General features: G+C 35.7%; 1 protein-coding gene across 1 annotated transcript in view; it reads left to right on the top strand.

Moving 5' to 3' along the window:
• The window catches only part of LOC102225248 (rho GTPase-activating protein 8-like), a 56173-nt gene that overhangs the window by 28336 nt on the left and 1081 nt on the right, over positions 1-26756 (top strand). The window contains exons 3-6 of the mRNA XM_023350622.1: positions 22617-22748; positions 23040-23081; positions 25748-25870; positions 26659-26750. Coding sequence (XP_023206390.1) covers positions 23042-23081; positions 25748-25870; positions 26659-26750 — 255 coding nt within the window. The 5' untranslated portion in view covers positions 22617-22748; positions 23040-23041. The remainder of the gene's footprint in view (positions 1-22616; positions 22749-23039; positions 23082-25747; positions 25871-26658; positions 26751-26756) is intronic.

Consider the following 26756-nt stretch of genomic DNA (forward strand, 5'->3'; position numbering starts at 1 on the left):
ATGAGTGTGATTATATGGCGGAGCTTCTGCAGCCGGTTTGTCCTCTGATGTTAAGAGTTTGGCCTCCTGGTCCCAGAGAGACGAGGTCAAACGTCTGCAGCCAGACTCAATTAACCACAAGATGTTGGAGCAAATGGTGCAAATCTGAGGAAATGACCCAGTTTTAGGAGGAGTATGACTCAACGCTGGTGTGCTGAACCAGAATATTATCTTCAGTGTCACACCACTCTGGAGTCAGAAATAAAACTTTTTACAAATTTACATGACAATTTCCAAATTTGCACAGAAGCATATTTATAGAGCCCTAAATAACCTGTGTAGATGGTTTATCAGCAACAAAAAATCATCATGTTGGATTTTTTGAGGGACTGGTGCACTTTACAAAATACATGACATCATAAGGAAAGAACATTATGGGGACACATTGAAGCAACATCACAATGCATCAACCAGGAAGTTAAAGTTTGTGACTTTCAGTGGACCCTGACCCTCAGGTTATTAATAAATTGGTTTCAGGTCAGTAAAGTCGATCACAAATCCCATATTTCACTCCCAAAATAAATATATTGGCACATATTTTCGCCAATTAAATAGTAATAATCAATCAACTGAAAATGTATTTTTATTGGTAGTATAAAAAATGGAAAAAGAACCAAAATAATGCATCGTTATTGTTTTTTCCTGTATCAGTTGTGACAGTTGTTGCGGCGTCAGCTTGGCTCGTACATGACGAGGATATTATGGAACTGACATACTGTGTGGGTCAGAACCGTCCTGATGTCATTCCTGCCCCAGGGTTTCTCAGTGCTCTCTTCCTTTTATTTATACGGTCAATTATGTGAGGTCAACCGAAGGTCAGGATCTGAACGTGTTGGTGGTGCTGAAGTTTTCCGTCACTTATTGATTGATGAGCAGATTCATTTCTTGGTGGATTCGGATCTGTTTTATAAAATAAATTATTTTATGTCATATTTCCTCTTGCTCTGCTGTCATTTTAGAAAATCTACTCCCTTATTTCATTACATTTTCCTCTTTTCTAAAGATCAGAAGTGGTTGTACTTAGTTACAGTTACTTAGTTACATTTACTGGAGTAAGTTTCTGGAGAAAATGTACTTTTTACAGTTACTTGAGTAACTTCAGTGAATAAAAAAACAAAAAATACATGAAATACAGACACAACTACAGCTTAAACCTGGAGACTTTTTGTTTTTCTAGTGTTATTTTCCACCTGCTGGGTTATTTGGCACAGGAAATATTAACATACAGTATATTTGTATAAGTATTAGTTACAGTCTTTAAAGACTGTTGCCTGAATCTGTTATTTTGTAATCATGTTATTGATTTATATTATTATTTTTATTTTAGTATTTAAACTATAATAATTTGGACATAACTTTACATTTTTCTCTGTCTAATATAATTTTTAATATTAAATCAGATGTCCTGATCAGTTATTCAGTACTTGAGTAACATTTTAACCAGATACTATCAGTTACTTTTTACTTTTGTGTAAAAATATGTTGATGTACTTCCACTTTTACTTGAGATGCACCCAGGAAATAAAAGTAAAGAGAAAATAAAAGTTTGGATTTCTAAACATTCAAGATTTAATCCGCTGGAGTTTGAAGACGCTTACAGTTTTATCGCCTCCTTAAAAACAAAACAACCTGAAGCATACTCACACACACCCACACACATTTTCTTAAATAAACCCTACCCAGGCATGTTATCTTGTTTATGGGATCATTATTGATTTGACTTAATACAGCAGGAGATTTTAGGGCCTCTGAATAAGCCGAGCCATTGTTTGGTAACACGAGGCACGATGAGTAATTCTCATATTTTATGGGCGGATTTAAGCAAATTTCAAACATTAAGCAGGATGTAAAGTAACAGGAACACTGTGCTCTTATTTTATTGAACGTCTGCAGGGCTAGTATGCAAACTTCATCTGATAAGTTAGTTAAACTTAAACTCTCATTGATTGTAAATATAATGTGTGTTAGTGCAATAAAGCATAAATACAAAGGTTCTGTTTTTCTAACTTCCTGATGTTGGTTTAATGTGCAAATAATTCCAGTAAACTTCCTGAAGTATAAAATAATTCGAGTGAAATAAAATGATAACTGACTCAAATGGAAAAAACAGCAACTGGGCAGATAACCATAAATAGTCTGGAGAAACAGCATATTCTAAAAATCATAACTAATAAGTTAAGATCATGTTATTGTGATGAAATGTAACTTAAAAGTTTCATTTTGTCTTTATTACCAAACTGACTCTTATTTTTACTTTCTTTATAAACACTTGAGCTACATTTGTTGTCTTAGAACCACATTGAAACCTGAAATGTTTCACTTTAACCGTGTAAGTAACTTTTATGTGAAATGATGTCCATTGTTTTTAAAACCTGGAAGCTGTTTTTCAGGTTTTGTGAAGCTTGGAGATGGGAGTTCAGGAGCAACTGGGAGAGATTTAATAACAGAAAATACAAATGAATGAGGGAACAGATTGAAAAGAACCAGGCTGGAACAATAAAAATGAAAATCTTAAATACAGTAGAAAGGTTGACTGAGTGAGAATATTGGAAAACTGTGGAGGAAGGAGACTAATTAAGCTGCTTTATTGATATCAGAATTGGAATATTATTATTTTAATGTTTAACACAGAAGGAGCAGAACTAGACAAACAAGGAAATGCAAATAAGAGAGTAAAACAAAATGTAGAAAGAAACTCAACAAAAGAACTACAATTGAAAGATCTTTTTAATGACCAAAGGGGAATAAATTGAACAATAAAAGACCTCACTAACATAATAAACCCTAAAATGATCAAAAACCCCCAAAACAAAACAAAATAGAACCAACACAGTTTGATACGATTATCAGAAATAATCAGAGAATGTTAAATGCCATGATTGACAAATTGAATTTCTGTTCTGATTTGTGCTTTTTATGCAGATATGACTTAATGTGCTAATTTATAAATTATGTATTACAGTTTAAGTTCATAACTGGTTGCTATGAAGGAGAATAAAATACTCTTAAGGAGGACCTATTATGTAAAATTCACACTTTGCACGTTTTTGTACGTCTATTTGGGTCTCAACTGCTTCTTTAAAAAAACATTCAGCCGTTTTTTTTGGCAGCAAATTAATATTTTTTGGTGTCTGGAAAATGAGTCGTTTCAAAAACCTCCAGAATTTAATGTCACAAATCAGCAGGCACTGCCCGTTACCTAGCAACCCCAACAAGGTTTAGCCCGTTACCTAGCAACCCCAACAAGGTTTAGCCCGTTACCTAGCAGCCCCAACAAGGTTTAGCCCGTTACCTAGCAGCCCCAACAAGGTTTAGCCCGTTACCTAGCAGCCCCAACAAGGTTTAGCCCGTTACCTAGCAGCCCCAACAAGGTTTAGCCCGTTACCTAGCAGCCCCAACAAGGTTTAGCCCGTTACCTAGCAACTCCAGAGGTCCAACCAAACATTTATTGAGCTGGTTAAAAGCTTCTTGTGGATTCTTGGGTTGTGTTTCTGTCTTTCCGTCCCGGTACTCGGCTGCCGGCAGAACCAGGAACTTTGGGGGAAGGAGCCGTCATAGCGGCTTGATCAGCCAATCAGAAACGCTAAATGAGAAATATAGATTCAGTTATTTTCTTCTGCCACCTTCTTTATACAGGTGATATGTAAACTTTGTCTGGTCAATTTGTTCAAGAAGGTCATTTTGTTTTGATGAGGAAGCATCCAGTTAATTCCTCCAGACCTGAAAAGGATTAAATTGTCGGTTGGATTAAAGTTCTCGATTTAGTGCTTTGGAGTTGCTGAAGTTTCTACTTGCTTACGCATGTAACTTATGCACTTTCCTTTTGACTCAATGTTTTTATCTTGTTGTTGCGCAACACCCCCCCCTCCTTTCTGTCTCTACTCTCTCACTCTCTACTTCCTCTTCTGAGAGGGGAGATGTGCTACCAGCTCTCCATCTAACGGGTTAATTGAGTTTCCTAAATCTGCCGGGATTTACCCTGTCCAGAACTGAAGTAAACTCTGTTTAAGCTGGTTTCGAGAAACGATTCACCTGATTTTTAACGGCCTACATCCAGGTGTCTCACCCTTCTTCCCTCTGTGAATTAGCCAGACTGAGCAGCCTACAGCCAACTAGTTTCACAGAGCACACCTGTTAACGGTCGCTCGTTCTCTATTTTACAACTTGCATTTGTTATTGAACCAGGTAGGTTTTAGTGACTCGGGCGAGTCCCAAGGATGTTGTTTTACATTTGGGCTACCAGCAACCTATAAAACATTTTCCACTTCTTCCTCTCCAGAATCAAACATCATAGCTATTTTACAACCATCAAAGAACTTTAAGGTGACTCATTAACTGAATGTCCACAACATCTTTTAGATTTTCTTTATGCTAAATATTTTATTAGTAAGGCATTTTTGCAAGGGTCAGTACAGCTTAATTCAGTAGCAGAAATAATCAAATAAGTAAAATCAGTCATCTAGTCTGTCTTTCCCTACTGCTGACTGAGAACTAAAAAAAAAGGGAACCTTTGAGAGAGACGGACGGAGTTTGGTGTTTCGAATCCCAGACCTGGCCTGATGATGAAGAAGGTGTTGCAGCAGGAGGAAGACGCCGATCGATGAAGGCCAGGATCTCCGCAGGTCTGATGATGAAGAAGGTGTTGCAGCAGGAGGAAGACGCCGATCGATGAAGGCCAGGATCTCCGCAGGTCTGATGATGAAGAAGGTGTTGCAGCAGGAGGAAGACGCCGATCGATGAAGGCAGGGATCTCTGTAGGTCTGATGAGCCTCCTCTCCGCATGGATGGTGAGGTCACACAGGACTTGGTGCTGGCAGGAAGGAAGGCACCAGTTCTTCTTCTTTGTCTTTGCCTTTGTCTTCATCTTTGTCTTTGGGGTCTGAACCCAGCCGATGAGAGAAGTGCGATTTGAAGCCACAGGTTGTAGGGCTGACGGGTTGGTCCCCATGGCCGGACAGTCTTCGGCTCCGTGGCCCCGGCTCTTCTTCAGCTGCAGAGTTCTTTGTCCATCTCGATCTTGGCTCGAAGCTGCCCGGAGGATCCAACGAACGGTTCCTCTTTTGCACTCACCTTTTATAGGGTTTCTGACTGCTTAGACAGATGATCTCATATCCATCACTGTCTTACAGACATTTCCTGATGTCTGTGCTAATGTCTCAGAGTTGCTCAACCTCCTGTCTCCATTGCCTGCACAACCTTTCACCTACTCTCTAAATAAGGCGTTGATCATCTCTGCTCTCCTGTTAGTTCCTTGCCTTTCACCTTTCACCTACTCTCTACCTCCAACATATCAGTGATGTTTAATTGCAGTTACACCTTTTACACCATTTCAAGTTCAATGTCAAAATCACATTTATATCACATTTATTTTCTTTAGCTTCTCTGATCTAGCATTCATTTATAATTTTATAACCATAACTTATATCACATTTATTTTCTTCAGCTTCTCTGATTTATCATTCATTTATGATTTTATAACCATAACTTATTAATTATACTTATTATAATCTTAATGTGAGTTATTACAGATGTTTTTCTGAAAAGAAACCAAGAATAATACATGATTGTAATTATTTGATGCCAAAGTTACAGTTACTTGTTTTTCTTGTAACTGTTCCCACAAATGTTCGTGTAAATATTATTACAAGTAAACCAATATTAATATAAGTATTTTACTTTGAATCTTATCAAATTACTCAAAATGTTTTAGATTTCATTCTTTAAAACTTTCATGATTTAAAATAAGAAATAGTCTCAGCTATTTTTTATAAATCTGCAGGCTGGAACTTACTTCCTCTTTTTCCAGGAAACCTGCTTTTCCTGTTTAATGACTCTTTCTGACTGACTATGATTTCTTATGATTAGATAGAAAAAAGTAAAATTAAAGCAAAGTTTGCATGAGACAAAAACAACACACACAACCAGATTTATTTTATTGACACTTAAGTCTACTGTTGGGCCTAGATATCACTTGAGTGATTCATTTTAAAGATAACTTTATTTATTATTACTGTTAAACTAACTTTATTGACACTTAAGTCTACTGTTGGGCCTTGATGTCACTTGAGTGATTCATTTTAAAGATAACTTTATTTATTATTACTGTTAAACTAAAATCTCCAGCATGGGGAAGTGGGATGAGCTCGGATTTTCTTGACAATCTCTTTTATCAGGTGGTCGTAAAGTCAGTAGAAAAGACAAACATTAGTCAGGATGTAAAACTAGGACAAGGATGTTGTTAAATTTATTACCAGCAGAACTTCTGTGGCTGAACTTCAAACCGTTATCTGATGGTTTAAGTAAAGATCAACGTTTTATCTGGGCCATAAAACAAAGTGAGAACAGGTGTGTGTCTGCAAAATTAACCATAAAAACATTTCTGCTTCTCTGAATGTTCATAGTTCATCATGAGGTGGAGAATGATTCAACTCCAAAGGTTGGGGATGTTTAGCTGGGATTTAGGTATAAATGTGAATTAAATTGGTTGAATTTCCTGGTTTGTTGTTGGAAATCCTGGAGTAGAAATTATCGTTATCTCAATTATTGGATAGTTTTAGAAAATAATCACTGGAGGAATTAAAAGTGCACTCAGCATTGTTATTAGTCTTAAGGATAAACTGAATGCTCTAATCTATGAGCAAAAAATCTACATTTCATTGCCGTCATCCTCAGAGTCATCCGTCTGGGAAACTGAATCTTCCATTTCATTTCCATCTGCTAGTTAACAACATATTTGACACCGGATCAAAGGGCTAGGCTGATATTTCCAACCCCAACATCCAGATGGTTGTGCATCTAAAAGAAGACCAAACCTCATAATTGCTCTGTAAATCCCAGTAAAGCCACTTTACACAAACAGCAACGTGCTGAGCACCAACACATGAGCCAGGAGGTTTCACAGAGTGACAAGGACAGAGGGTTTCCCTTTTTCGTCCTGGATAGTCAACATAACGCCTGGATATGTAACATATTAGGATTGTTTTGGACCATCATTCTCACATTTCCTTTAGCTTTGATTTAATCACAAACCAGGATATTCAATTTAAAGCTTAATTTGGACTAAATATTCATTTGTTTCTGTATTTTAGGCTGTGACACATTAAACCTAAGAAGTTAACCTAATTATTTTAAGGGAATTCTGGAAGGTTTCCAGGTTTTCTATCTAAACAATCCTCACTCTTTTTTAGCTCTACATCATGTTATAATGTCATTCCCTCATCAAAAACATACCATTAGTGTTGCCTTGATTCTTTCATGCATGTTTGAGAAATTCTTTAATCTCCATGGCAACCATTTAGTTGTGGAAAACACCAGAGTGGACCTAGCTCCGCCTTCAAGCTTCTACCTCTACCACAGCGCCCCCCAGTGGTTTATAGCCAACAGCCAGTGTTCAAGTTTATCATCTAGATGTTAAAGCTTCGTCATCATTCAGGATTTAACTTCTCATTCAAAAAGACACTAAATTAAAGGTTTTGTTTGGTCTGAGTGGTAGGAACATCAAGGTATCGTCTGCATAGCAATGAACGCCGTGTTATGTTTCTTATAAATCAACCCCAGCAGGAATAACTGATGAAAACAGCATTGGGCCTAAGAAGGAGCCCTGTGGCACACCAGAGGAGAGAGGAGCTGTAGGAAAAATCACCTAACTGGACTGAGAAACTCACTCAGGCTGGACCAGTGAACACTAAATGAACAGAGCAGAACCGCACGGTCAAACGTATCAAATGGAAACATGTTGACTTATTTAGGATTCACTTCATAACATTTTCACTTTTGGGTTTCAATTAATCTTGTGTAGACAAAGTTTTTAAAGATTAGAGTCTTTGTTTTGAACACTGAAGTTCCTGAGCAGCCAGACATTCTCTCCATTGTTGCTCTCTTACTCAGAACGTCTCTGTTAGGCCTTTGTAAAACTCAGATTATTGGAAAAACCCAGATATGTTTGGTCAAATACACAGATAGATAATTCTACAGTATTCAACATCCAGCCAAAATCTGTGCAACAGTTCCTGGATCTAGTTGTAGACGTATTCAGAGTGAATTTGACTGTAAACCAAACACTGAGGGAGTTTCTGGTGTCTCAGATTGAGCAGGTGACTTCAGCCGATGGGTGGCGGCGGTTCTTGGCAAAGCATTGATTTTATTGGACAGCATGGTTTGTTTTTATCCCGGAGCCCAGCCGGCCCCAACCGCGAAGGAAAAATATGGCCTTAAAAGTTCAGAGCTGATCCCAGTGTGACTACGCTGAAGAAGAGACTCAGGTTTACATCTGTGATTAAAATAATAGAGCTTTGGAAAAGTATTCAAAGCCCATGAGCCACTCGAACCTTGTGACAACAGGATAAACAGCTGCTAAAGACACACCTGACAAGTCAGGGAGAAAGTTTTTACACATTTGTGTTATCTTATCTGTCCGGCCAAACTGGGTCAACAAGAACCAACCAATGTGTTACAATGGCCTAGTCAAAGTTTTCACCCCCATGTGATGAAACAAATGTCTGAAAACTTGAGTGTGGACCAAAATGTCTCCACATGATGTGACAGAACATCGTCACATCATGACTCTTGGTTGTAAACTGTATTTTTTTAAACTTTCTTTGGAAGTTTAGTCTGAACATTTACTTTCAAACCAAAGTCAGAAGCAAAAACAGGTTAAAAAGGGGAGTTGTTGGGCGAAAGTAAAAGGTGTGTTTGGAGCTGCTGCAGGACGTTATGTAATGACTAAATGAGCCCTCACAGAGGTTGTGCTCTTTATAATTACCAGGTGGAGCGTTGGGATAAATATAGTTTAGCCAAAGGCAGACAGAAAACAGAGATGCTTTCACAGTTTTTGCAAAAAGCTTTCAGGATGTGACTGTTGATTGGTGAGTTTACAAACAGTCTGTTAATGATGGACACGTTTAGTCACTTTGTTGAGTCATTTCTGATGAAAATAAACATTTTCAGACACATAGAAACAGGAAATGCACCATATTTAACCTTTAAACCCAACAAAATGTAGCACTTCAGAATCCAAATGTACCAAAGCTGCTGTTTGTGAACATTTACAACATGGTGAAAATCTACTCTTAGTTATTTAGATCCCTATTTGTGACTCAAGTTTCTAATTTTCTTAAATATTTACGTAATCCATTGTTCTGTTTTGCATCTGTTTTATATTATAAAACCCTTTTATGTTTTATTAATGAGCTCTAGATGCAAAAAATATGTAATTTTAAACAAAATTCCTCCAACAACACCTCAGAATTTCTTTTTAAATGTACAGATTTATGTCTGCAACAGTTTCATCTTCTTATTTATTCAGAATAATAGTTTAACATAAATTTGACTGGTTTGGTAACATGAATAATGTGATTAAAAAAAGTTGGTTCAGACACATTTTCACATATTAAAAAACATTTTAAAAATCTGCTTTCTGGTAAATTATACAAATAAATGATTCCTAAATTGCACACATATAATACATTATAAATTAAAAAATAATTGTAATAAAATATTTTAAAATGCCTCAAAATAAATAAAAAAAATACATAAATTAATAAAATACTTATACTTTTTAGCTGATTATTAAATTTTTTAATTGCAAATGTATTTTCAAAAAACATGTGAAAACATCAGATCAAATTGTTTTATTGTGAAAAGTAAATAAATTTAAAAGCAAGTAAATAAATTTAAGTTAAAGTAAACAAATAGATAAAAATAATAAATGTATCAATGAATGAAAAATCATTATATATATATATATAAAATTGATTGATTGTTTATGTTTCATTTTATTTCCAAGCAATTTAGCAGAAATTATTTTACCAGAAATGAAATAAAGATCATTATAACTGTTTATTTTAGTTTATTTATATCACATCAGGCAAATTACAAGACAAACATATTTAATGCTTATTTACTTTTTAAAAAAGTAAATAAGCTGAATAGTAATAAGCTAAATAATAAGTAAATTATTAACAAATATTGACCTGAAACCCATCTGATCCAGAACTGTTGCTGAGATTTTTCTCTTTTCGTTTTAAAAGGAGTTTGTTCCGTTAGTTTAAACAGAATCAAATCAAATCAACTTCTTCAATGTCTTTGGGGTTAAATTTCCATTAAAAGCCTCTAAAAGTGCCTTTTAATTAACTGATTCATTAAAAGATGAGGGTAGGGGTCGTTCATGAACACATGGTGGGCTGCAGCTCTGGTCCTGCAGGGAGGTTGGGGATAATTAGCGTTGCGTCATTTTAAGAGTTTGGTATGTTCCTGGGTTTTTATCAGGCTGTAAATCCAGACTGAACGCATCCTGTCAGCTTCTCCAACATGTGAAGCAGCTTTTCTCACTCCAACTGCGAACTGCAGGGGGAAATGATGCTGCTTTGGCATGATGAGTGGTTCCTAGTGGGAGATCAGTGTGGATATTTTTAGCTGCGTTTTCTAAGCGAAGGGGATTTTTCCGAAGAATTACAGACAAGGATTTTGGCTTTGGTCCAGTTTCATATTGTAGTAGAAAAAGCCAATTAAGTCAAGTCTGAGTATGAATGCTGGCCTGCTTCTGCAAAAAATATGCAAAAGGATTGTAGCTATTTTTTCTAAGAAAACCAGCCCTCCTACTTACGTTTATAGAAATGTTTTTAAGAAACTTTTATTAGCGTAAAATAAATTAAATCTGGTTTGCCAGTCAATACGTTGTCTATACGTCATGTTCAAATTAAAAATACTTTGTTCATCCTAAAGAAAAATTAAATGTTGTTGTAACTCGTATTAATTCAGATTCTTCAGAGTTATTATAGACAGTGATGGCTGTTGGCAGGAAAGAAATCTTGTAGCAGTGTTTATTACAGCGGACCTGAAGACGCCTCTGACTGAAGACAGTTTAAGAATAAATATTTTAAAGTTTTTACTCCCCTTCCTACAAACTGAAACTCTTGTTTCAGTTTTTTTAATCACACTTAAATATTTCAGATCAACAAAAATGTTTTTATATCAGACAAAAAACCCTAAAAGTGTTTTTATTTTCCATCCAACACTTGCCAAACTAAAAGATATTAAACAGTTCAATAAAAGCAAGACCTTTATTTTTTACTAAAATGCCCCCTCTGCTTGTTCTAGTAATAACCTTTCCCAATTATGTAGTAGATTAGATGCAAAATTCACTTTTTGTACATTTTTGTACTTCCATTTCGGTTTCTACTGCTTCTAAAAACAGTCCAGGTGCGGAGAAATATTTAGTCCAACCTTAAAAAAGTGAACTCATGACCTCAGCATCCTCAGCGGAGCCTTTACTCCTGAAAATAAAGCATTGAAACGTTAATTCCCAGCACTGAGTAATTGCTGAAGGGAATAAACTGCTGGGTGTGTCTGGAATAATGTTGTTTACTCAGGAAAAGGACGATCCAGATAGCAGCCACTTTTCTAAGAAAATAACAGCAGAGCCGCACTTGCACACTGAGCGCGCTCTCATTGTGTTTTTCCATGGTGGCCGGCCGAGAGTGGCCAGAGCGCTGCCGTCTTCCTGCCAAATGTTCACTGCGTTTCTGTTGGCAGCTCCTTGCAGGCTGCGGTCCAACGTACACGGAGCACCTGTCAGCTCCGACCGGACAGAACGGCCCTGTTTCTGCCGGACAGGAAAACAACGCAGCACTGTCGCTGGGAGGAGGCGCACCAGAACTCAGGACGCGTCAGACGACTTACATATTACAACACAGAGAGGCAAAGTAAATCTGCAGGAATGAACAATATTACCTTCTGTAACTTGTTCAAGTTATGCTTCCTTGAACAGGTTAGGATGGATCTATGGCTTATACAAAACATGTTCATTACATTTTCAGCACAAAATTATTCTTATACAACGAGATTTTAGTCAGTTCAGAATGAGCTGGTCTAGGCCTCTTGTCCAAATAAGTTGTTGCTGACCACGCCCACAAACTCAACATTTACACTCACACATGAAAATGACTGCAAACAGATGAGCAATTATACAAATGGACATCTTTGAAAAGCAAAAGTGGAGCCTTCTGCACAGCCAACAAGAATGCAGCAAGTGGTATCTGGATAGTAAGTCAGCAACAAAACAGTTATCTTTTCCAGCAGCCATTGCAGTTCAACTTGAGTTGCTAGGTAACAGGATGAACTCTGCTGTGGTTGCTAGGTAATGGGCATCTACATCAGGTTGCTAGGTAACCTGCTGATTTGTGGAGTTACATTCTGAAGAGTTTTGAAATGACTAATTTCTCAGACAGCGAAAAACTTTAACTTATTACCAATAAACGCCTGAGTGTTTTTCTTAAGCTCTTGTTCTGTTTTTAGAAGCAGTTGAGAAATGGAAGTATAAAAACATGCAAAATGTGAATTTTGCATCGTAGATTCCCTTTAATAATCGGTAGATATTTTTAGATGGATCTTTGTGCTGAATCGTTTACCAGCATCTTCACTTTCAGTGCATGTATCCACTTTCACTACGCATGAAAACATATCCATCCTGCTCCCCACAAAGTCAAAACCAAAAACAAACGATGCTCCGTTTTCATCTGAGCAACAAAAATAGAGATAAAAACGTGAAATTTTAGACTAACAGAAACCGCTTGAATTTCATTTTGTGGTTTTCGAGGTTGGTAAGTGCTTGATATTCAAACTGCACAGATTAAAAGTCGTGTTTGTTATTTACGGATGAAACCAGATATTTTATAAGACACAGACTTGTCTTTTTCTCACTTTCTGAAGTTAAATCAGACCAATTTGCTTTTTGTTTTATGTAAATTGGAATTGCCAAAAATCGTTTCCATTTTCTGTAAACCTGAGCTGGTTTTTGACGAAATGTAAAAAACATTTTCTGCGTTCTCAAGCTCGGTTTCTGACCCTGTCCTGAATAAATATAAAGCAGCAGTTGCATAATTGCTAAATTTGATATTTTGAAAGTAAGCTTGCTTAATGGAAACACCAATTTTGATAAAACTTGAAAATTTTGCCGCTAGCATGAGGGTTTTTTTGGCCATCTTGCAGTTAGTTAATTTTGCTAACCTGCATTTGAAACACTTTGTTTGTTTCACACAAATCACATGATCAACAACCAGCTGTTACCACTGGTGCAAACCAACGAAGAAGACAACAGGAAGTAGTTCCACTTGTGATTTTTATTGTTTCGTATTTAATGGAAAGCAGTTTTAGCAGAAAATCAACACATTTTTGCACACATTTGTATTGAAAACCAGTGGATGGATGTTTTTAAGAGACTAAAACTTCTGTACAATGTGTTTGATGCAGGATACTTTGTGTATAACTCACACATTTATCTTCACACTGTTGGTGCTAATTCAGCAGCTCCTCTCCTTCAGACGTGAACTCCTTCGGGGGAGGATTGCAATAACGGTGCAACAAATTAAACCAAACAAATCACTTTGATAGAACCTGTTGGAGGTTCCTGACGGCCCTCTTTAAACTCGCTTCAAGGAGTTTTACAAACAGCAGCATTGAATCAATAAAAGAGCCTCCAGCACCGTGATGCACGGCTCTGTCTGACGGCTCCAGCTGTTAATAAGGAGTCCTGTGGGCGAACATGCAAATACCTGGTTGCTTTGAAGAACACCTTGTTCTTCTTTGATGTTTCCTTTGATTTCTACGCTCTAATGCTTAATGTCTTCCAGATTCAAGGTTCGATTTCAGCATAGTTTATTTATAAAGCACTAAATTACAGAAAAAACAAAAATCAGGTCCAACAGATACAAACCATCAGATTTGATTTTTGTATTTCAGTCCTTTTAATATTTACTCTTCTTACAGTAACTGTAATAAGGGTTAGGGTTATTTTGTTAATACCTGTTAGGGTAACTCCATCAGTTTGACAAGTCAAAATTTTGACTGTTGAAACTGAGAAAATTTCAAGTTTTTTCTAGAATTTTTTAGAAATTTTTCTAAAAAAAATGTTTAAAATTTGTAGCAAATTTTTAACTTTTGAAACTCAGAAATATCCTGTTTTTTTCTAGACAATTTCTGCGGTTATTCTCAAAATTTCAGAATTGTTTGGTAGAAATTCACTCTTAGTTGTGTCTTATTTCAAGTGCACTAAGATATTTGCACTAGAAACTGGACCAAAGATACTTGGTAAGGTTTTGTGATTTTTGCAACAACAGAACCAAGAAGTAGAAAATCTTTGCGTTAGGAGGAAATGAGGCGCTTGCAGCAATCGGTCCAGGTTTCGCTCTGGATGGAAATCAAGCAGGCTGAGTCGGACCTGGAGGATGTGACCGGACCTGACCCGACCTCATGGCCGTCCTCACCTCCTGCCATGCTGGACGGCAGATGGCCTGTTTCCACGACAACATGCAGCGATGCAGCGAAATACCGAACCTCCTTATCTGAAGGGACGCGGCGGCCGGAGGCAATCTGTTTTTAGGTTAACGCTGCTGGAGGAGGCAGCGAGGAGAAAACACTCCTGCTTTAAATACGTCCTCCACAAATACAGTTTAAAATACAGTTAGAGCATCAAGGCTCCACCTATTGGCTCCTAACCGGCCATCCATCTGTTTTTATGCATTTTCTCTCGTCTTTCTTCTGGCTTTCTGGGGATGCCAGAAAGCCAGAAGCTTCTTCACTAATGTTTTTATTATTACACGTGACTTTTATGTTAAGTTCATCTACCTGTCTGCTCATAAAACCTGATGCAGCTTTCAAAGTGTTATAACAGAAATAAAATCTGGTTTCGACTAATTTATCTATGACTTTGATCAAATACATGCAATTTGCTGTGCAATTCTTTATCCATCGCTTGGTTAAAAGCCTAAATTTGGAAAAGTTATTGTCAGTTGAAACCAGAAAAGGGTTTTAATTTAACGCGACGGCTAACAAAACTTCTCTTGAATGCTAGGGCTAGTTAGCATAGCCACTGATGATGATAAACGGTTTTCCAGGAACTCGTTTCTCCACTATTAGTATGTTTTACAGTGTGTACATGAGGATGATTGACGGCGCTAAAACCCGCCTCCAGGCTCTGATTGGTTGTTTTGGTCTGAGCGATGCATTTCTTCAGACGGCAGTAGTATCTCCTGGAGAAGATCAATGGTTTCACAGATCATCTGTCTCATATTATACTGTAATGACATATTGACAGATTTAACGAATGTGTAAAAATCTTTTTTTTTTTTTTTTAAAGTTACTGCCTCTTTAAGGGACGTGTCACTAAATATTAGTGGGTGTTTGTAGGACTGTGATGAAAAAACATTTCCTGGATGATAAACTGTCCCAGAAGTTGTTGAGATAAATTATGATGTTGTTCTTTTGAAACCATTTTCAAGTAAATAATGGTAATGGCATAATAATGTAAAAACACATTCTTAAAGATGAATAAACTTTAAATTTAACACTGGAACTGGAGGACATTTCAAATAACCAAAATAAATAAACATTAAAAACGACAAATAAAATAAATTATGAAATCTATTTGAGACCAAAGAAGCCGACTGAAGATCAGTTTTGGTAGAAAGAGAGAAAAGAGAAAAACAATGAGTTATGCAAGTGGAAATTATTGAGCTTGTTTTAATCTATCATGTGATTAATTGGTTTATTGAGACAAGCCTAAGTGTGTAGACAAGTTAATACAGGAAAGAATAATGGGTGGATGGAAACGTTCTGCACTTTTTGTTGCACATGGATCTGGTCGTTCCTCCGGTTATGAATATTGAGGGGAGTCATTCTGTGACAGTTGGAGGTTTCCCTCGTCTCAGTGAAGAGGTCGATTAGCGCCAGCAAAGCTGCAGCTCAGCTTTGATGTCCTTTTTAACTCAGACCGCTCTAATCCAAGGAAACAGCGGCACAGCGGCAGCTTTCTCTCAGGCGCATCCCTGGAAATGCGGTTTACGGAGCGATTCGCTTGTCTTTTCCGTTTTCCCCAGACTCGTCTTTGAACTGCTTGTGTTTTGGACGAGGAACAGTTGGACTCGTCTCCCCAACCTGGGCAGCAAACCAAACATGAAACCCAACAAAAAGGCAGCGCTTCCTACATGCAGATTATATTTAGTGTCTGTGCAAAACCTCCTGTACTTCACTCATATGTACAAGTGCTTTTATCTTCTAACCATATTCCCACAACAGATTTCTACAATTGTTTTGTGTTATTTTCCTTGTAAGTTATTTTTTAACCATGTGAGAGTTGAGCATACATGTTGCGGTTGTCTTGTTTAATATATTTAATGATCAAGCTCTATATTTAGCTTAGCAATTAGATATTTGGCTCCAAATTAATATTTAGCTACAAACGAAATAGTTAGCAGTCTAAATGTTTAATTCAAAAACTAAATATTTATCTCCAACTACGGCTGAACTGGGACCAAAAACTGGTATTTTTGGTTGTGGTTATTTACACAATATGCAAAGACACAAGACATAGAAAATTCTAAATAATTTCCTGTAAAGTTAATGTGAAATAAAATAAGTTGTTGAAGCAGAAGGAGGCCGTTCAGCATCGTTGTTGCTGAAGTTTTGGAAAGTCTTCTCTGCCCTCCAGGCCGATCTGTCAGTTTCACCTTCCAGCAGGAGTTTCTGGATGGAAACTTTCTGCAGATGAAACCAGAGAGTCGGGCAGGAAGGTCTCTGTGTGGGTTTGGATTCACTGACCTTCGCTGGAGTCGATACTGACGAAACAAAAAACCAGAGAGCTTTTCTTCAAGGAGCAGCAAACAGAGAGCGCTAATAAAAGACGAGCGTTTGAGTCAGAATCTGTCCTGATTCACCTTCAACATGTTTGAGCTTTTTGTTCTGTTTTTATAAATTAAAGTTTAAATAATAAAACGCTTCTTTATTAGAGATCTGTTATGAGCCGTTACATTCATCAAATTTACAACTGCTAAAAACAAGGACAGCTTTTAACTCCAGATTTTACATTTTCTAGGAATAAATAGAAAAAATAGATTTTTACTTTTTACCTTTTAAAAAAACATAACATTTAATTTGAGCATTTGTAAATATTCAAATTTCTACAAATGTGTTTTATTTCTACTATTAAGACATTTTATTTTGGTAGTTAACAGACCTACTACATCCTGTTTATTCTTTGGGTTAAATCTGATTGACTCAAAAGATGTAAATCCATGATTATATACCCGTGTAAAGTTTACAGAAAGTAATCCGTAATCTCCAGGTACTTTCCTTGATTTTCCTGGTTCCTTGAGTATTCAGCGAAAGTTCCTGGTAAGTTCTGGAAACCAACATCTAAGTTCTAGGAAAGTACTTGGTAAGTTCCACTAAACTTGCATGAAAGTGTTTTTAAAGTACCTAGAAAGTTTTGGAAAGTAACCTGTTAGCGCTAAGAAAGTACCAAGTGCATTCTGGGAAATGTTCCAAGAAAGTGTAAGTTCTGGTAAAGTACCTCAAAATTTCCAACAAAATAACCTCAACTTTGGATTTAAATGTTTCTATAATCGTAAAATAAAAAGGGAAAGTAAATGTGGACAGAAAGGAATAAAAAGGAAAGTTGTGTTGCTAGAAAAATGAAAAGCCTTTGAATAGGACATTCAGAAATCCTCTGCTGTCCTGATGGTTTACGTATCGTTGGTCTCCATGTTTGAAGGTTAATTTTGATCTTCTGATTCTGAGCTTACAGAGATTTGCTCCCACAGCTTTTCTCTGTAATAAATCACAGATGTGGAGATGAACCAGTTTCTCTGAATGTGCTGCTGCGATATGAGCAGGAAAACTGAGAATAATTCGTCTTCTGTTGGGATTGTTTCTGTTTGGACGGGCCGGTGCGAGTTCAGAGGCCTGCAGGGGGAATAAATCACACAAACACCTGTGAATGGGGAGCCATTATCCTGATAAACACAGGAGGAGGCGAGTGTTTCCAGCCTGGGGGTCGCTGATGGATGTGAGCATGCTCAGACGAGGCGACATTAACCACCTGCAGAGCTGATGGATTTTTAAATTTGGTCTAATTTTCCATCTGGAGGAATCCTCCATTCCTCACAGTGGAAGTGGAATTAATGTAATTGGAACTTTTTTCTCCATTGTTTTCATATTCTCTCATTAGGTGGTGATTATTTGATGTGATTTTGTGTTATCTGCAGTCAGTTATTTCAGGTTTTTCTGTGATGAATTCATTCAAATCATCAGAGCCCTGAAATCAACACAGAACATCAGTCAGCGATGCAGAGCAGCTGGATGTTTGGGGCCAAGATGGCCGCCCTGCAGGGGTCAGACTGTCCAAACATCTGGACGAAACAGGAAGTGGCAGCTGGAAGAACGACTGTTTGGTTGTTTCATTATTGATCAGATTATTGGTTCACAATGGAAAGATTTAATTTATATAAAGAGAAAAAGATGGACGGACAGACGGACGGTTGCTAGGTAACGGTCACAGCCTGCTGATTTGTAATCTCACATTCTGGAGGTTTTTGAAACGGCTCGTTTTCCAGACACTAAAAAACACAAACTGCTAAAAAAACAAAAACAACGGCTCTATTGTTTTTTTTTTGGATTTTTTGTTTTTGAGACAGGAGAAAACCAAATGAAAGAATGAAACCATAGAAAATGTGAATTTTTGAATTTTCTGGAGTGTGACTGTGGAGTGTCGCTCTCCAGTCCCTCCAGCGTTCCTCCAGGTCCGCCTCTTCCAGGCGATCCGCTGCTGTGTTTCAGCGGACAGATCCGGTTCCTTTCAGCGCTGCTGAACGGGTTTATGAGCCTCGGTGGACTTTCTTTCTTATCGGCTCCAGCAGAGACGGTCTGCGGCAACGTTGACATCTGCTGGCTGCTGCTCCGAAACACACGAGGTGGATGACGGGTTTCAAACTGATAAAACCTAAACATGTGAGAAAATATTATGTTATTATTGTTTTTAAATAAATGTTTCTACTGACTGGGTTAGGACAGCAAATAACCTGTTAGTGATAGATTAATCTGTTGATTATTCTGAAGATTAATCAGTTAAAAACTTCTACAGATTTTTCATTTACTTTAAACTTTTTATCTAAAATACTAGAAATACATTAAAATGTGCAAATAAACAATTTAATTTCATTTTTCCAAATGAGAAAATACATTTTTTATTGCCTAAAATACATTTTATTTAATAGTGGGTGAAGCTAAATCTGTAACCTGAGGAGTTTTAGTAAAAAAATATTTACAGACAAAGATGTTTTTTGTCTTAAAAGCAAATTATAGATATTTTTGTACATTTTTGGCTGAATTTCTGCTCTGAATATGATAATTTTGTCACCAAATGGACTTTGTTTTGAGTCTGTATACTCCAGTTAACGAGTAATCAGTTACCGAATTAGTTGACAATTATTTGAGTAATCGATTAATCATGATTAATAAAATATTAATATTCAATAGAATACCTAATTGTAATTCAACTGGCTATTGAAATAATTGATTACTAATGATTAATGAATTACTGAAATAACAGATTAATCGCGACTAATCCGATTAATCGTTTCATTAATCAGGTTTTTATTGTGAACCTGATCAGTTCCTCAGATAATTAAAACGTGTAACATTTTATGTAAGTATTGTTATTATTGCATACTGATTATGATTTAATTCTGTAATTAATGTGTTTACTTCCTGTTTTGGTGCTTTTGCATCAATTTTTTACCAAACTTGGTGTCTCATGCCACCTTGTTGGGGTTTTAACTTTGGGCTTTCTTTCATCTGCTCATCATGTCTCCACCAAAGTGTTTTAAAAATTAAAAAAACTATTTTTTGGTAATAAGTTGAGGATTTTTCTTTGGTGTCTGGAAAACGAGCCATTTCAAAAATCCTCTGATTATAAAATCATATTCAACCAGGTACTGCTCCATTACATAGCAACCCCAGCGGATCCCCAGCACATTTGGTCAGCTGTGTTTACCGCTGTACAATGGCTCCTGGAAAAGACAAGGGTTTTGTTTTTGGCTTACCAATCAGAAGCCACTTACTGCATTCTTGTTATTTGTGCAGGAGGCTCCACTTCTGCTTTTCAAAGATGTACAGTTGTGTAATTGGAAATCAGTTTGCAGCCATTTTCATGTGTGAGTGTAAAAAACATCCAATAAATCTTTTCTGTGCAGAGACGCATCCTAACCTGTCACTTTTAGTAAAAGATAAAAGCTGAAACTGAATAAATGTTTCCTGTAGCGGCTCATCATTTCTCCCACATCCTCCCAGCCTTCCCCTCTTCTTTGTTTCTATTTGTGGAAGCTGCTGGATACTCGTCTTAATGAACAGGATTCCCAGTCCTCACCGTTTCTGCTACATGTAGCCATGTGTTTTCCACTCCTCCAGCTGGATGTAATCAGCACTTCTGGGAAGAGTCCCACTTGTGTTTCCTTTCATTGTAAAGCAAAAGCTTCCTGTTTAAAATAACCACATTTAATAACAAACATAGCCCCCAAAAATCAAGTAAAATTTAAAAGTAACATTTAAGTCCTTCTCCTTTAGTAGTTTAGCATGTAAATCTGTTTTTTCAGCCGGTATTTTTAGCATGGGGGTTATTTGTAGTCAAACGTTGAGTGGAGGTGTCGAGGATCTTCTGCCTGCAGCTGAGCTCGTCATTATTCTCCTCCATATTTGGGTCATGTCGTCCCTCTGTGGCGGCTTCATTTGCATAATCAGAGAATACTGTATCAGAAGGCTTTTTTATTTATTTTTTTGGCTCCATCATGGGTGCATTCAGTAGAGGAAAGCTGTGTTTTTATGAGCTGAATAATGATTAATTCGTCTCTATTTTGCTCTGTAAAACATTGTTTTGGTTGTATTTTAGTGAAAATTTGCTAAACAACAGATATTTTGTTTTTATAAAGCACTTTAAAACTCAAACTTCACTTTTAATAAACCAGACAGTAGAGTATCTAGAAAAATTGCACATTTTTGTTAAAAGTGAATCATTTTTGCACAACTTTATAATGACATTTATCTTCTATAAATCAAATAAATCTGTTGACGCAGAAAATAATAATCCTGCAAATGACCTGATTTTATGATTTTACTGACATCAGTTGTAATGAATCTGAAAAATATAAACAGAAATTCAGCTTCCAAAATATAATTTCCCAAATATGGGCTTATTTGCTGCCAAAAATAATCTACAGAAGCCATTATGGGTCATTTTTGCAGACCAATAATGAGCTGAATTACAAGCAGTGTCTATTTCAGAAAAGGTTACTGGAAATCCCAGTGTTAAAGTAGCACTTCTTCAACATATTTTTACTCAAAATAAAAAAATAACTGTCCAAGAAATTACTCAAGTTAGAGTATAAAAAGTAAAAATGGAAAGTTAGGTCCAACTTTACATTTGGACATTTTCTTTTTCATTTTTTTCACTAAAATGAAAAAGAAAATTAAATAAAAAGCATGATTACGGAAAGAACTACTCACAGTCTGAGTGATGTTTGTATTTTTCTGGCTTCGTGTCTCCGTTTCTGTGTCGTTGTCGCTGTAATGCTGTGGGATTCGAGTCAAAAGATGAAAACCTCTTTATCTGAATTTCCCCTGCAGCCTCAGACGGATTTGCATGTTTAATGTGTTTGTGAGTAAATCCTGCACTTCAGGGGTTTTTCAGTTTCTTTCCTCCTTATTCAGGTTCTTATGATGAGAATACCCAAATATAAAACAAGAAAATTTAAACAACATGTTCATTATTATCTTTATCAGACAAACAAAGATTTAACTGATTTGAAAATGTTCTAACTAAAAATGTGGGAGGTGTGTAATTTTATTTGATGTTGAAAAAAAGCCATTAAAGTCACTTTTGTTGGATTTTTTCTGCTTCAAAAGGTAAATTTATCGCTGTTGCAGTACCAAACTGTGTCCAGCAGATGTCAGGCTTTTACCATTTTACAATAATTGATATTTCCCTGATAAAAATCAGTAAATAAATATTTAGATGCAACAGTTTCCATATTAATATCACATTATAGGGTGAGTCAAACAAAACTCAAATATGTAGTTGTCTTTTTTGTTATGTGTTGTTTTCATTACGTTAAAAAATATTTCAGTTTTATTTTTCCTAATATTTTTTTGTTTATTTAATATTTGCTTATTTCTAATGATTTTTATGTTTTTGAAGTTTATTTAATTTTTATTTCATATAAACATTTTCATTTTCTCATCTTTTTTTAATCGTTTTTCCTGTTTTGTTTGTTTAAGAAAGTTATTAAACATTTGGCTTCATTTTGCTTGTCCAGTACTTTATTGTATTTTTAATTTTTTTTAATTTTCTATCATCATCTTTTTGTTTTGTTTTTACAAATTTATATTTTTTTTTATTTTCAGTTTAATTTTAATGTCCTTTTTCAAATCATTTGTCACATTGTTTATATATATGTTTTTTTCTAAATTGATTTTAATTTTATTGCCTATTGTAATTTTATTTTATGTTGCTGTTTTTTTAAACTTTACTATATTTTGCAGCCTATTGTAATATATCTTTTTAAAAAATTATTTTACTTATTTTTTATGGTTTTGTTGCGGATTTGTATTTATATATGGGTGATTCTAGTTTGTTTGTTTTTTTAAAATATGTTCAATAAAATTGCTTCCCATTTATTGTAGAAAGAATTTGTTGTATTCTTATATTATTTTCATCCTAGTTAATTAATTAATTAATTTATTTTTCTCTCCAGGGGGAAAACGGTCTGAGCATGCGCAGACCGTTCCGGTTAGTTTGGAGGAAATTTTGGATCGGCTGCGTCCTGCTTAAGTTTCTCTCCTTGGTTTCGCCTCCGGATTGAAGTTGGATTTAATCTTCTTCGCAGGTCAGTGGAGGCTTCAGCTCACGTCTCGGTGTTGTTATTACTGAAAAATGAACTTTTATTTCTGCGGTAAAACCCGCGTTAATGAGGCAGGCCAGGTGTTGCTCCCCCGCTCATTACTCCGTGTTTTACCTGTTGGCAAGCAGCAGGTTAAACACCGAGGTGCTTTCTGGGTTTTCTCAGCGGACATTTTGACTTTTGGTGGCTTTTTTTCATTCTTTCGCTCTTTATCCGACATTTACAGGAGTTAAAATTCAACCGAGTTTGTTTTTCCTTTCTCTTTTGGCCCGTAAGGAATGACTAACACGTCTGACCTGGAGCAGCTGGCAGAAATAGGTGAGTTTACTCTTTACTCAAAGTTTTCCCACGAATATAAACTGTAAAATTAAAAATATTTATCCCAGAATTATGTGTTGATGAACGGAGACCAGCTCAGATTTCTCCGTAAAATGTTCATTAATATTAAATGGACATATAAAAGGTTATTAATTCTTAAAACATAAATTATACCAAGTGAAAACAATCTTTTATAGGTAGATTGGTAGAGCTGAAAGGTAAAAAGTATGCAAATGTAAAGCATAGTGGTGGCAAGTTTAAAGTGAATCAATGTACCGTTTTTTTATTTTTAAGAAACATTAAAATATCTGAGAATGTTTTCTAGTTTGGTTAAAATGAGTTTCATCTGGAGGAAAGGCTGGAAAACTTACTGATTAAACTTCATGTACTTCATCTTTAACTGTTTACGTCTGTTGGTACTGAAAGTGTAAAATATTTACAGTTATTATCGTCCCTGAAGCCTGAAAAAGCTATAATTTAACAAAAGAGGAGTTGAGCTGTCAGGTTTAGAAATGGAAAGCACAGTAGTGGCTGCGTTATGGTGGGGGAAGAGATTACATGTTTTATACCAAGAGGACTTTGGACGCGTTTTGTTTCAATGAAATTATGTGAAATATTACTGATTTTGAAAAAGTAGAAAAACTAGTAACTTTTATGAAAATGTTGAGGTAAATCTATGAATATTAAACGTACAAAATGTTCAGGAGAAGAGAATCGGAGTCACGCTGCTTCATGAAGAGAAACTTTCTGTTCCTCCAGGGAAAAATAAAAACACTTTGTGTTTTTATTTTTAAAGAAAAGATAAATCTCAAAGAATGTTAAAATCTCCCAAAGTTGGACTTACAGTTGAAACCAAAAGTTTATAAACACTGAATAAAAAGACGCAGTTTTTTGTTTTGATCTGATTTATATGACAGAATATCAGGCTAAGAAAAAATATTAAACTGAGAAAAAAGTCTTAATTTTACACAAATAAAGTTATACAACAAGTCAAAATAAGATAAGAAAAAAAATATAATAATGTGGGAATAAACTTGTATTATGAGAAAATGGTTGTAGTACAAGAATAGTTGTAATAATATGAGAAAAAAAGTTGTAGAAGTCAAAATAAAACAAGAATAAACTCATAATAATACAAGAAGAACGTAGAACAGAAGAGAGGAAAAAATGAGGAAAAGGTCTGAGAATAAATTCACCATTTTACCTTATTAGTCATAATAATACAAGAAAAAATCATTTCTGGAGAACTCCTACTTTAAAATCATTTAGGAATTAAAATGTTGGGCATCATGTGAATTTATACTTTTTTGTCAGTAAGGAAAATTTTTAACACATCAAATTATTATCAGTAGCAGGAATTTGAAACGACTGAATTTGTTTATAAAGAATCAAAGCTGCTTTCTTCTGGTAACATTTTATCCTGCTAATATTAAGACTTTATGGTCGCAATTTTTTTTTAAAAAAGATCAGATTTAACTTAAAACTGTGAGGAAAAATAAAGGATTTGTGTCTTTTTCTTCTCTATTTAGCTTGTAAAACATCAGAACTACTGAGTATAAATCTTATTGGTGGATCTGAATTCATCATAGAGGATATTTTCTTTTCTTTACGCCCAAACGTCTGCAGACACAGTTCAGGTTTTGGGTTTTTCTGCAGACATTTTAACGGCTCCATCTTAGTTTTTTCCTGCGAACTGAGTGCGAATCATTTCCTCTCCGTTATCAGAGCCAAATGTTTACAGCAAACTTCCCTCTGAGCTGCAGACAAACGGCTGGAACTGCACAGTTTCCTCTCTTCCTGATGCCTCCCTGTGGTTTCTGGGAAACGATAAGGGAGCTGCTGGTTTCCTCCCAGTTTAATCTGCTGCATCACACGATTTGATACAGGAATCCAAATATAGCTCCTTCACTTATCAGCTGTTAAATTAAATCAAAAAACCCTCAGACAAAATCAAAATTATATGAATTCCAGTAGCAGTCAGTCCTCCAATTAATCTGGAGAGGCCTCTGACTGAAGACTGTTGCTGTAGTTACATTTACTCAATTATATTTACTTGAGTTACTTTTATATAAAATATAATTTTAGGAGTATTTTTACTTTTACTTGAGTAATATTATTATGAAGTACTGATTAGGAAAAAAAATTAGTTGCCTGATTTTGTTGTTTTTGTTTTATGAATTATTGTCATTTTTGTTCTTAAAATAACAAAATTTTCACTTGATTTATTTTTTGTTCCATCTGATGATGTAATTTTTAAATATTAAATGATTGATAATTTGATCAGTTACTCAGTACTTGAGTTAAATTTTTACCAAATACTTTTATACTCTCTACTTGAGTCATTTCTTGGACGACTACTTTTGACTTTTACTTGAATAAAAGTTTGTTGAAGTAGTTTTGCTCTTACTTACAGGGAGCAGAGACGATATTCTTATATCTTATAGTACGTTCAGGTATTATTTGAGCTTTTGAGATGTTTTTTTTTTCTTGTATGCATCATAATTATCAAAAAACGATCATAAATCCTTCCAGCTGCTCTGAGAGAGTATCGGTCCGAACATGCAGCGCTTCGGGGAAAACCTTAGAAACATAAAACATGAGAAACAACAGATCTGCTCCAACATGCTGCCATCATCTACAGTAAAAACTGTTTCACCTCCTGGCAGAGCTGCAGAAAGAGGAAGAGGAGGATGAGGAAGAGCAGAGGGCGGTTCCTGACGGTCCCAGCAGAACCGATCCGTCCCATCCGTACTACGATGTGGCTCGACACGGAATCATCCAGGTGTCAGGTTCGTTTTTTATCTATTAAACATCCAGAAAACTGAACATTAATTTACTACAACAATAAAGCCAAACATTCATTACTCGCAAATTATTGTAATTAGAAAGTTTATTTTTGTTTGTTTTGATGATTTTATTCCAAAAATGTTCTGTTCTGCTGACTTCTAAGTATGTTCATGGAAAGTTGAGTGGAAGGGGGAAAAAAAGTGGTTAAAAAACTTTATTTAAATTTTTTTTTAGGGGAAAAAAAAGTCAAATATTCCTGCGAGTTTGCCAGGAAAACAGTCAGTTTGTGGTTTTCAAAGCTAATCTGTTTGTTTTTATTTGTTTTGTTTGTTTAAGGAACAAATAATTCTGAAAAACAAATGAGTCACATTTATTTAGAATATTTCCTCACAAAACTAGCTCTAAATTTTAAATCTCTTAAATCTGCTTTGATTCAACAAAGTTCTGTTTTTACACTTCGAATAGAATCAACAAATGTAGATTTTGGACAAAAAATGACAATAAACCATTTAATATCAAAGTAAAATCTGATTTCATCAAAAATATTAATTAATGCAAATATTAAACATTTTATTTCACTAACTTTTATTTTGTAAAATCCACTCTAGACATTTTCTTTTCTTTTGTTATTATTTTGCATTTTTTCCTTTGACATTAAAGTTTTTTGGTCAAAAAGAAAAGTAAACATCCAAGGTTAAACTGGTCTTATGCTGGTAAACTGGGAGGATTTAGAGTTCTGGCCATAAAACCAGCATGTTGTTCTGGTTCTGACTCTTACTGGGTTCTGCAGGAGACGATAACTACGGCAGGAAGCTGATCGTCTTCAGCAGCTGCTGCCTGCCGCCGTCTCACCAGCTCAACCACCGCCGCCTCCTCGAGTATGTCAGG

The sequence above is a fragment of the Xiphophorus maculatus genome, chromosome 17 (assembly GCF_002775205.1).
Source record: "Xiphophorus maculatus strain JP 163 A chromosome 17, X_maculatus-5.0-male, whole genome shotgun sequence".
Classification (NCBI taxonomy): Eukaryota; Metazoa; Chordata; class Actinopteri; order Cyprinodontiformes; family Poeciliidae; genus Xiphophorus; species Xiphophorus maculatus.